Source organism: Macadamia integrifolia, chromosome 12, assembly GCF_013358625.1.
Source record: "Macadamia integrifolia cultivar HAES 741 chromosome 12, SCU_Mint_v3, whole genome shotgun sequence".
In the NCBI taxonomy this organism is placed as follows: Eukaryota; Viridiplantae; Streptophyta; class Magnoliopsida; order Proteales; family Proteaceae; genus Macadamia; species Macadamia integrifolia.
This window is the reverse complement of record NC_056568.1, coordinates 7,354,774-7,365,978: the sequence shown is the minus strand read 5'-3', so window position 1 is coordinate 7,365,978 and position 11,205 is coordinate 7,354,774. Positions and strand designations below refer to the sequence as shown.

The 11,205-nt window shown below is 37.7% G+C and overlaps 2 protein-coding genes across 5 annotated transcripts in view; both read right to left on the bottom strand.

The window, feature by feature from the left end:
• Window positions 1-8,354, bottom strand: part of LOC122057570 (DNA-binding protein S1FA-like) — a 10,350-nt gene extending 1,996 nt beyond the window's left edge. The window contains exons 1-2 of one of the 4 annotated variants that reach the window (XM_042619714.1): window positions 8,216-8,354; window positions 1,702-1,799 (exon numbers count right to left, since the gene is read on the bottom strand). In XM_042619714.1, the coding sequence (XP_042475648.1) occupies window positions 1,702-1,755 (54 nt within the window). In that variant the 5' untranslated portion in view covers window positions 1,756-1,799; window positions 8,216-8,354. The other 3 variants (XM_042619713.1, XM_042619711.1, XM_042619712.1) reach the window with 3 other exon arrangements.
• On the bottom strand, window positions 3,781-11,086 carry LOC122057569. Its single transcript, XM_042619710.1, has 7 exons — window positions 10,743-11,086; window positions 10,431-10,486; window positions 9,433-10,337; window positions 9,043-9,241; window positions 8,745-8,930; window positions 8,216-8,592; window positions 3,781-4,556 (listed from the first exon to the last, which is right to left on the bottom strand). Exons 1-7 carry the CDS (start codon window positions 10,922-10,924, stop codon window positions 4,398-4,400), a joined length of 2,064 nt encoding a protein of 687 aa, XP_042475644.1. The 5' UTR covers window positions 10,925-11,086; the 3' UTR covers window positions 3,781-4,397.
• Window positions 11,087-11,205: the final 119 nt, after the last annotated feature.

Genomic DNA, 11,205 nt, shown 5'->3' with positions numbered 1-11,205 from the left:
CCCCCAAAAAAAAAAAAAGAAAAAAGATTACAAAAAAAGTCTGTTGTCAACACAGCTTCAGTTTACCCTTGCAAGTAGCATATACCATATCATGACTACGAGTACTTCGGAGGAAAAATGTCAAATAAACCAATGAATACATTACTCTATTGCTTCGGTGTTGGGGTGGTGGAGGGAGAGGATGATGGAGCAGCAAGCGTAAAGAAAGAAAGAAAGGTCCTAGAATTTGGAGTCAATCTTTCAAATAAACAAAATTTGGAATTTTGCAACTATACCCTGTTCAAACAAAATTCCCAAGAAAAAAAATTAGGGACCAATAATTAGAAAAGGGTGGTAAGACCCACATGAAAACAACATAAAGAGGGAAGGATGGCATAATGGAACATGAGGAAACACACCCCACTGCAGTACATGGAAATAAATGACAATGGGCTTGCAGCAAAAGGATGAGGTTTGAGAAAAAATACGTGCAATCTTTTTTATTAAAAATAGTCTCCAAAGGCCACAGATCAAAAAACCCCTGGGGGGAGGGCATCAGTAGGTTTTGGGCTTGTAATTAACACCTAAGCAATATCAATATGCACCCAACTAAGCTATAGTCAAAAAGATCCACAGGGTCAGACATCAACAGGGTTCCACATAATTCCAAACTATTGATAACCAATGTCTTGCAGATCAGGCCTTCAAAGAGCACATAAATATCGTGTTGCTTACTTTGAGCCAGTCCCGTACAAAATAAGTTTAATTTGCAAGGAGCAGAACATGTATAGCTAATAGCTCATAGCTCATCTTAATATCTGATGTATCCCCGATGGAAGACTAATAATTGACAGGCTACTAAAAGAAAACACTAGGAACTAATTACTTCGAATGAACTACCAAATTTCTCGTTGAGAAAATTTTCCTTCTAAAGTACCCTAGACTTCTAGACAAACTACAGCTAAAACAGCACTAGTATCTGAATGATCATACATTCCTGCCTCTTAAGGATTCTCAAAATCCTTTTTCCCTCACAAGGATGCCACCAATGCTTCATATGTAAAAAAGACACAATGCCTAAAATGCAAGAGTAACCCTTTGATCTGAACAATAACACAAGATGAATGGTATATTTAGGACCAAACCCAATTCTCATGACAAGGATTTTGAACCTGCCACCACTTTAACATCAGAACATCACAGAATCCAATCATTTTATAAATTCACGTTGAACATATCAATTGCATTTAATTTTTGCAAAGCGAGATTGCAAGGATAAACAATTTTGGGAGTCAGCTATTAAATGTTAAAGATGTAAAGTTTAAGGAATGCATCCATACAATGGCATTGTTAATAGGCTTAGAAGCATACAATATTTGATAAGGATTCTGCTTAACTAATTAATTTCAAGCATGCTCCTCTAGAGTCTATACATAAATCTCATTAAAGAATTTTATACCAGAAACGTTGAACAAGCTGACTTTAAATACAGTCTGCAGCTATAGAAAATAATTGAAGCCTACCCAGAAGAGAAACAACCAAAATACAATAAAATAAGAATATTTAGAGGGTATGAAACCTGATAAACAGAGATAATCAGTTAAGACAACACTAGAGCTCTTCGAGATAACGCATCGACAAGAATTCGTATCCCTAGACGCAACCAAATCCCCACCAACAACAAAATCAAACAGAGAAAAGGGCTTGAATTTGGAAACATACCATGCGATCGAACGATGGAGGGACATTGTCACTGAAGTCAAACTCGTCAGCCATTTCAGGATCTCAAAACAATCTCCCCTTACAGACTTTCGAACCAACTGCGCCACCAAAACCAGAGATCAAAAAGATAGAATGTGCATTAAAAGAAATACAACAAACTTACCATGAAATCACAGAAATCTTCAGAAACAAAGCCAAAACCACGTAGCTACTTCTTAGATTCGAAGATTTCAAGCCCAAAAAAAATGAAAACAGATGATTGGAAAGTACGCTTTATTAAAGTTCTTGAAACGAAATGAATGAAAAGGGGCTTTATTTAGATTTTTCGATGTAGGGTACGGGATGAAAACGAGGTTGAGCCCTCCTGAGGGGCTTTTATTTTCCGACGAGACGACAACGGGTGTTTCACGAGAGAGAGAGAGAGAGAGAGAGAGATGTAGTAGTGGTTGGGGTGATAGGGATGGATTCTTATAGCTTACACAGGAAATTTGTTTACAAGTATAACTTCAGTCTGATATGGCACTATTCTCAGCTTTGAACTCCAAGATGTGAAACCACAGATTACCCAACCTTTCTCCTCCTCCTTCTATGATTCATTATTGGCTTCATCTCCACCCGAAAAATTATTGAAAAGACATGAAAAATATTTATCAGTTTCTTATCAGGTTATATTGATTTCGGTCTAATTTTTTAAATTTGGTTTGATGCCTTATTGATTTTGATGAGTTCCGATTTGATTTCAGTCTGTCAAAACCCTAGCCCAAAACATCATCCAATAAGTTCTACTTGCTTTTGGTTTGGTTTAGATATTCGAGCTAAGATTTGAAAACCTTAATCTTTGGAATCGAGATCTGATTATGTTTTTGGTCTAGGTTTTGACACCCTTAATCGACATCCCATAATCTGCCCTTTGTAGGCACATAGATCCTTATTGGTATTTTGCTATTTTTAAGTTGACTCCACTCACAATGCCTGAGATGGAAGAGTGTACTACTACTTTAAAGTGAAACTATAAATCAACAAGGGGAATGACGTGATGGTGATGGTGATGACAATGACAATGATGAAATAAGAGGATAGCGCGATGATTTTATTGTTAGAAAAACAGTTTCACAAGCTATCCAAACAAAATGATCGATCTTGTTGAAATTTAATTAAAATATTTCGGTTTCGATAAGGTTAAAATCTTACAAAATATCCATGAATTTAAACCTTGGATGAAACCAAAGGCATTGTTTTTCCAACTATTTTCTGAGATACAAATCCATAGTAAACAATGTGTGCTCCCTTTTTCTTTCTTGAAGGGCTATGGTTTCCTCATTTTCTATCGAAAGGGAGATTGTTTGATAGCCATCTTAATTGGAAGAACACTCAGTCTATCTAGTATATAATTGAAAGTGGATCAGGAGAAGACATAATGATCATAGCAGATTGAAATAGTTCAGATTATGGTGCTTTTAAGTAATTATTTGCTATTTATCAGTAGACCTGAGCATGTTTAGGATCACAATTTGGCTCTCATCGTGTACCAATTAGTGGATACATTGGATTTTCTTTTACAGGATTTAAGTAGTTTTCATCAGATGCCCTTGTGGCAATTTTTTTTTTTTTTTTTTTTTGGATGAATATCTTGTGGCAACTAAAGACTCCTCAAAGCAGCAAATGTGTTGACAATGATGAAGCAGTAATGTAGTAATCAAATCAACCCATGTTTTGTTTAACATTAGGACTGTATGTTTCTATTACATCTTAACATTACATCTCAACTATCATTATTGAAAATGAATCAAGTGGCTGGTTAGCACCAGAAAGATGAGAGAATATTTGAAATGTTTTGGAAGATGAAGATGATGTTTAGTACAATCATACAAGCAAGATCTTATGGTGCAACCTTGAAACATAGATTTTCACCTGGTTCTTTCAGTTGAGAGTATTCAAAAAGTTGCCAAACATGGGAGAGGGTAATGTAGATCAAAAGTTAGAATCCAAGATAGAAAAAGAGTCTCTCACTGGAAGTGGGAGAAGAAGGGGAGAGAAAATTTCAGAAGAGGGATGGCAAAAAATGCACACAAACAGCTCTTGGCAGCAAAACCAAACCAATTTCATTCAATATTCCAAATCTAACTAAGAATCATTGGATATGGAATTAAGCACAAGAAATCCTACCCCTGTCCTATAACTGAAAACAAAAGTTAACTCTAACTAGTACTTTAAAACTAAATAAAACTCTAAATCAAGCTCTAAAACTAAAACATGGAATCCAAAACAAACTAGCCAATCTCAACTCTAACTTAACTCTTAACTCTTAACTCTAAATAAAAGTCTAATAAAAGATAAGGAAAATTTTTTTAATGGAGGGTTGGCATTAAATATTGTCGGTGCCCATCCAAAATGACCATAACACCCCCTATGTGACAAATCAATACATGGAATCTCCCATGCAAAAATTCCTTCACCAAAAGATAATTAAAATTTGCAAAGAATTCCCCCAAAAAAAATCCTAAAATATCCTACAAGACCAAAGACTCAAAAATGAGATCCAGTCTCGGTCTATGTCCCCCAACGGGTTTGGGCCGATCCATGGAAGTGCTCCTGCATCAAGGGGGGCATACATTGATCTTCCTATTGTCTTACTATTTTTTGCTCCATTTTGATGGTCATTCAAGCAGCCTTTGGAAACTGGGGAAAAGTAAGTGTCAAATGGGTGAGGCCCTTCCCTCTTCATTCTCTGACTCAAGGATGGGGAGGATGCTGAAAGATGATGAATCAAGATGCATGCCCCGGATGACTCCTCCATATGCTACTTTGATTCTGTGGCAGATAAGTAAGATGGCATCCCAGAGTGCTGTTCTTCCCTAAAAGACCCACCAGAAAGTCATTAAAACCAAGTAAAAATGAAGCAACCTTATATGTCATTATCACATCAGAACCATTTTTATCAATTATATGTTTGAGAAGGTAGCATGAATAAGAACCAGATTGAAACAAAACATATATACGAATATAATCACCATTGCTAAGGACAACTAATATGAAAGCAACCACGGAAGAATGTAGTGCGGGTCAGACAAGGATCCCTCCCCCATCTCATCAAATCATATTTCAGCTCGAAACATGGATTTAGGGATAGATCTCAGATCAACAATATTGCCCGAGTTAACTCAGGATTAGCTGTGGCTGATACAATATTTGGCCCGAAACATCAGAGAGAAATAAGAAGCTGCGGTATCCTCAACTTGGTCATAACTCAGCTGTATCTCAGCTTAGTTACCTTGGTATGCATTGGGTTATTTCCAGTTCTCTAATTTTTTTTCATGATTTTTTTATTTTATAGTTCTGAACCAACTTTACCTTGTTTTCCATTTTCTGGTTGAAACTGAACAGCATCGATGGATGCAGAGTTCTCTACAGAAGGGGCCCACCCAAGTCTACCAGAAAGCCAAGTAGCAGCTAGCAAATGTTACAAAGTTCACCAACATTGATGAACGTTATCATTTCCCATTAGAAATATCAATGTGTGGGTTCATGTAATAAATAAAGCAATAGTTAGAAATATTTGTATTCAACCTGGATGACCTAAGTTTAAACCAAATAGGAAAATACCCAACCAGCTTGGAGGTGTTGTCATTGTGATGACAATGAGACACAAGCAATGTATCAGAGTTGTCAAACTGACCATGATTTTACACACGAATGTTCATACATTCATATAAATGTGGTCAATAAAATCCAAGTTTGTTTAAAAGAACTAAAAGCGAGCAAAGATAATATTTTACACAAAATACATTGATCAGAGAGATGTGAATTCTTATCTTAATTTTATTTAATAAAATATAGAACATTGAAAAAATTCTAAGAAAATATCAAATAAGCCTCAATCATAAGGCAAAGAACTCACAATTTGACATGTTTGGATAAAATTAGGTTACTCAAATGGTTCTGATTTTATCTTATCCCCCACCATACATTGATCAGAGAGATGTGAATTCTTATCTTAATTTTATTTAATAAAATATAGAACATTGAAAAAATTCTAAGAAAATATCAAATAAGCCTCAATCATAAGGCAAAGAACTCACAATTTGACATGTTTGGATAAAATTAGGTTACTCAAATGGTTCTGATTTTATCTTATCCCTCAACACCCCCCCCCCAAAAAAAAAAAAAAAAAGGGTTAACTTCATGAAATGACATTGTTAATATAAGATCTTTATGTTGTTACATACACAAGAAACTAAGTTGGAAAAAACATCTGGATAGGGCCATGGATGACACAAAGGAGTATAAGCAGATCAACATCCACAGCCATAGGATGTGTCAGGTGTATCTGTAAATGTGCACCGATTGGTACCTGTGAAGCCTAAATAGACCCCTTATTCATCCACAATTTGTCATGTACAAGTTCTTTTAGTTTCTGTTCCAAATTTAGCCTTTTTCTTCAAATTCCTTTTCAAGCATATTTTTAACATGTCCACGATGAACAAGGTTTTTTTTTTTAATTAATTATCTCAAAGGGATTACTCTTTCCCCAATTTTCGATATATTTTCTTATGTCAAGAAAAATTCCACAAAAATTTACTGAAAACTTTGGTAACTCCCAACAGCCAAATGGCTAGCAACATCTACCACAGCTTTAACATCCTCACCCCCTCCCCCCCAAAAGCTAAGCTCTAAACTCAAGTTCTTCCTCCAAACATTCACAAAGTAGTGATGGCATCTGTCCATCCATACTTTGATTTCTAGTGCAAAGGAATCTCTACACACTCTGATTTGTCATCAGTGTTCAATTAACAAATCTAGGTGTTCTTCATTTCTTTGAACCCATTGAAATTTGTTGTGTCCCCCAGAATTTTGATTTTAGGCAACGTAAAAATTCACCGCTTTGGTTCTTTTTCTCTTCTTAAGTCTCAATGTTCAAGCTTTTTCACAACTTAGTAGTTTCCCATCATCTGCCAAAACCTTTTTTTTTCCTCCCTGTTCTCATCCCATAATCTTACTCAAATGAGGTCACAACCAATGCAGGACATCGATTCTATAGAAAAATTTGAACCTGGAGGTATCATATGTATATAAATAAAATAAGGCAGGACGAAAGTAAATGCTAACATAGTGATGTAGTAGTAGTAATGCATATCAAATGGATAGAGTGCTCTATTACTCACGGTCTATAATTACCAAATAAAATCTATTTCTGTAGCTAACCATGTTTAAGCCAACATCTTAACTTCTTTTTTTTTTTTATCTTGGTGCAAATTAATACCATGACACTCTCAGGAGTAACCCCACTCACTACCATTTGCAGTTCCTTACTACAAAAAATTGAGCCACGTGGTGAAGTTGAAGATATAAATCGCCTACAGTTTTTTATTTCACCAACTTTCAAGCAAAATCCTGTCTACAACACCATGAGTTCAACCTCCACGATAGGTGCACTTTACCAGCACCAGAAGTCCCAAGCAAGAAAGGGAAACTGAAGTCAAGATAATTGCATGTAGCCAGATTCACAACCAGCACCATTACAGCTCACCAGGGAAACTAGTTAACGTAAGTCCTTTGTTAAAATCACAATGTGACACGAGAAGACTCTGAAACAGTACCATATCCTCTGGCACCAGCAGCAACATAAGAGTGCTACCTCTCAAGAGAGTTAATAACAACTAACCAGAAAAAGGTTGAAAAGCCCCTAATTATAGCAATCAGGGAGAGACTGCTACAAGTTACAAACACTTGTATTATGGAACTATAATTGAAAAAAAATATATCAACTGAAACAAAAAAAGGTACACAAAATATAGTTTTCTATTGTTTGCAAAATATTCCCTCATATTCCATTTAATGCACTCAATTTTTCCACCAAGACCAAGTGTTAATATCAAACTGTATGCAACCCTTTCTCTTATGCATCCACCCAAAATTTCTGCATTTTTTAGCACTATCCTTGTCCTGGCACAACACAAGTACCATCCAATATGCAAGGAGCATTTTCCAATTTCCATCTGCCCACTAATTTCCTTTTTGGTTCCCCTTAATACTAGGATGATACAATCAGATCAGTCCATGGTTCTCAAAAATGCTCCAATGTAATGATATCTATCTGTCAAAATCAATCACTGATTCATAAAAATTCGCGTCTCATATAAAAGCTAACAAACAATTGTATTAATTTGGCTTCGATTCGATATTTAAATGTCACCACAAGTATTGTAATTTTTTTTTGTATGAAACAGTAAATATTTTCTGCATGCTCAAATATAAGAAAGTGATATGTGGCCATAGTTAATTGTATTTATTTCCATGTATCAATACTGATTTACTCAAACACTCCAATGCTTTACTAGCTTTGATTTATTTTCAGGACAGCCAAACGGCTTTAAAAGCCAGACATTCATAGTTTTTGCAATGACAGGGCAATTAAGACGATGAAATGCGAACGAAAGCACTTAAAAGAATTTAGCACAATTTGCACACCAGGTAATTCAACAAGACTGCTCCATCTGAAGTGAAAAACACTTACCTGAAGTGAGAATTGCAGCTTCTTCTCCCAATATAGGGCAAATATTGGAGGGCTTTGCTTTCCAACAACCAGTATACAAGCTCCTGGATGAAGAACAGAGGGAACACTGGATATGACAGCCACATACTTCTCAGGAAACCTTTCCTTCGGAGGTAGGAGCCCCAAGAACAATGGGTTCTTGCTAGACTGAGTACTGGCATAGGATGTAGGATCAATATGTAACATCCACTTAGGGTGTTCCAAAAAGGCACAGAATAAATACAACAGCAAGTGAGAATCAGTTGGAAGCTCAAGAGTCCATTTCTTATTCACTTTGTCATATACTTCTCCACTTCCCAGATACTCATAGTTCTTCAGGCAGGTTCCTTCAGCAAGCTCTGTGAAATTTCAGAATGGGATAACTTACGGTTAGACCAGCTATCAAAAGGTTTCTATCAGTTACAAAGAACTACAGATCAGAGACCAACTAATCAAAAAGCTTATTGATCCATTGCTCGTCAAAGATACTCAAGAATAAGATGAAATGTACCTCTGATCCTTTGCACCGTGTAGTCTGCCCGGACACTGGTTTGTGGTAGTAAACCCTTAACCCATTCTCCTTTCATCAAAGCATGAAGCCGTTGGTGTTCGGTGATGGCATCTACACACTCCTGCATAACGGGGACTAAGGAATTCTGTGGCTGAGGCTGTTGCAGATTTCCTAGAGGCAACTTTGCTACAAAAATAAAAGACCCATTAGAAACATAAACAAAGATACATGAGCAGCAGCATCTAACAATTGAAAAGATTTAAAAAATAAATAAAATGGCAGCACAACTGAAACCTACACATAGAAGCATCAATGGCTTGTACAAGGGTAGCACGAAGCTGATGAAGCGTCCCATCTTCATCCAACGTAAATGCTGGCTGCCATTCTTTAGAGCCATCAATTGGAGATACCATCGTAGATGCTCCAGTATTTGGTGAATCCGTTCCTAATTGATTGACAGTAATTGTAATACCAAGTCTGGCAGCTGCTTGCATCACCTGCATTTATGAGAATATATGCAAGATAAGAAAGAATACTTATAAATCATCCACTGGATTCAATTTCCTTGCGGGGATCCTTTAGGTTGGACCTGCCCGGTGTACACTCTCACCTCCATGATTGTGTAACATACAATAAATTAAAAAACCACCTAAGTTTAAGTTCCAAACTGACAAAAAGATATACCAACCTGAATATGACTGGTTTCAATCTTGTTAAGCAATGGATTCAGCAGAACTGAAGAAAACCATTGTCTGAGGCGATCCCGCCACTGCTCGATGTGAGGGTAGACACCCAAATTTTGAAAAGCTTCAATTGACTCTTCCATTGACATAGGCACAGGAAGGTCACCTTCTCCTTTCTTCGGGGGAGTACTGAACTTCTGAGAACCTGGGGACATCCTCACAGGTCTTAATGGTGTGCTTCTCGTAGTTCCAGAAGTCGTAGCCGAATTTCCAACGTTACTAGGACTAGCTATGCCGAAGCTATTGATGGTAGCAGGAGGAGTTGCCAGTTTTACTGCTGATTCCGTGATTTTCTCATCTACATCTGCCAAAAACTGCTCAAGCATTTCTTCAGTGGTAATCTCCATTGCAGTTGGGGTTCGCTGCTTTGACCAGGGACTTGAAACTTGTCGGTCCAAAGATGGTGACGTCTGAACAGATGGTCCCTGCAAAGGACTTGAAGGTACTAGATACAGAGACGAAGGCGAGGCCACTGGGGATTTTGATGAGGTGTAGTACGCACCCATCTTACTGCCACTGCCAGTATTTGACTTCTCAGATGACCTGTTTGAATTGGAGACGGACTGATGAAGCGGGACAAGGGCATGATAAGGAGAAGTTAATGGCTGTGGTTTAGACTTGGGAGGTTTCTTCGGAGACTTAGTGTTAGCTCCTGGTTTTGGCCTAATTCCCAAAAGGGCTAGTTGACGCTCTGTGAGATTTCTCTGCTCCTTTGCTACTTTAGAAGGAGAAGAAACCAATACGTTAGCTACATTCCTCGCTCTACGCAAGGAAAAGGCTCTGATAAGGGCAGAAATAGCTCCCAGGAACACCAGCCCCACCACGATCTGCATTGCTTTGGTAAGCAAATCTGTAAACAGCAACATATTACAATTAGAACATTTCGGAAATCTGTATTGGTCATAGAAACAAACAGTAGGAGAGAGAGAGAGAGAGCGATTACAAGCTGTAGTGCGGGAAACATGACCGGGAACCAGATTGTTGATGAAGCCGTCTTCCCTTCAACAAATACAGAGAATAAGAGCGTCAGTTCCTAGAAGCCGCTGAACCGGAAACCAAAATGGATTATATCCATCAAAAATAGAATCCGTTACTGAAGATTAGAACCTAATAAACCCTAACTCCTACACAGACAATTGAACAGGGACCGAAAACAATGAATCACGATTCACGACCAGAAACGTCGCGAAAATCCACCAAGTAAAACCCTAGCTATTCGCATTCGATATCAGAAACGTCTGTGGAGTGATCGTACCTGGAAACGAAGCCTAGAAGAGAGAATGCAGACGCAGTGGAGACGAAGAACATGCAAAGAAAGGTAGATTTAGCAGGGCGGAGACTATTGGCGGTGAGGGCAGCCGAAAGAGTTGGGTTCTGATACACAGAGAACTTCGGGGGCTTCGAAAGCGGGGAGCTCTTCTCTCGTCCACCTTCCATGATGAAACTTAACTCCTCTAGGGTTTCTCTGAATCTCGATCAGGTGGAGGAAACAGCTTTATCCGCCATGAACAAAAGCTACGCAGCCGTTAAGCTCTTCTGCTGCGTTACTCAAAATTGCTCTCCGCTTACCTAAAATCTGGCCTCTGTCCCCGTTTAAAAGCCAGCTAACGGTAGGAAATACCGAAATAGGAACTACGAAGCAGGGTATTAGGCTGCGTTTGGTAACGTTTCAAAAAAAAATGATTTTTTGAGTTTTTTGGTTCCATAACTAAAAAAAA

Excerpts from the sequence above, each read along its gene's own strand:
- LOC122057569 (XM_042619710.1), bottom strand. The coding sequence starts at position 10,924 with ATGGAAGGTGGACGAGAGAAGAGCTCCCCGCTTTCGAAGCCCCCGAAG. Across the intron at positions 8,593-8,744 it reads CACGGTGCAAAGGATCAGAG|AGCTTGCTGAAGGAACCTGC; the intron begins GTACATTTCATC and ends GAAATTTCACAG. Across the intron at positions 4,557-8,215 it reads AGCTGCAATTCTCACTTCAG|GGAAGAACAGCACTCTGGGA; the intron begins GTAAGTGTTTTT and ends TGGGTCTTTTAG.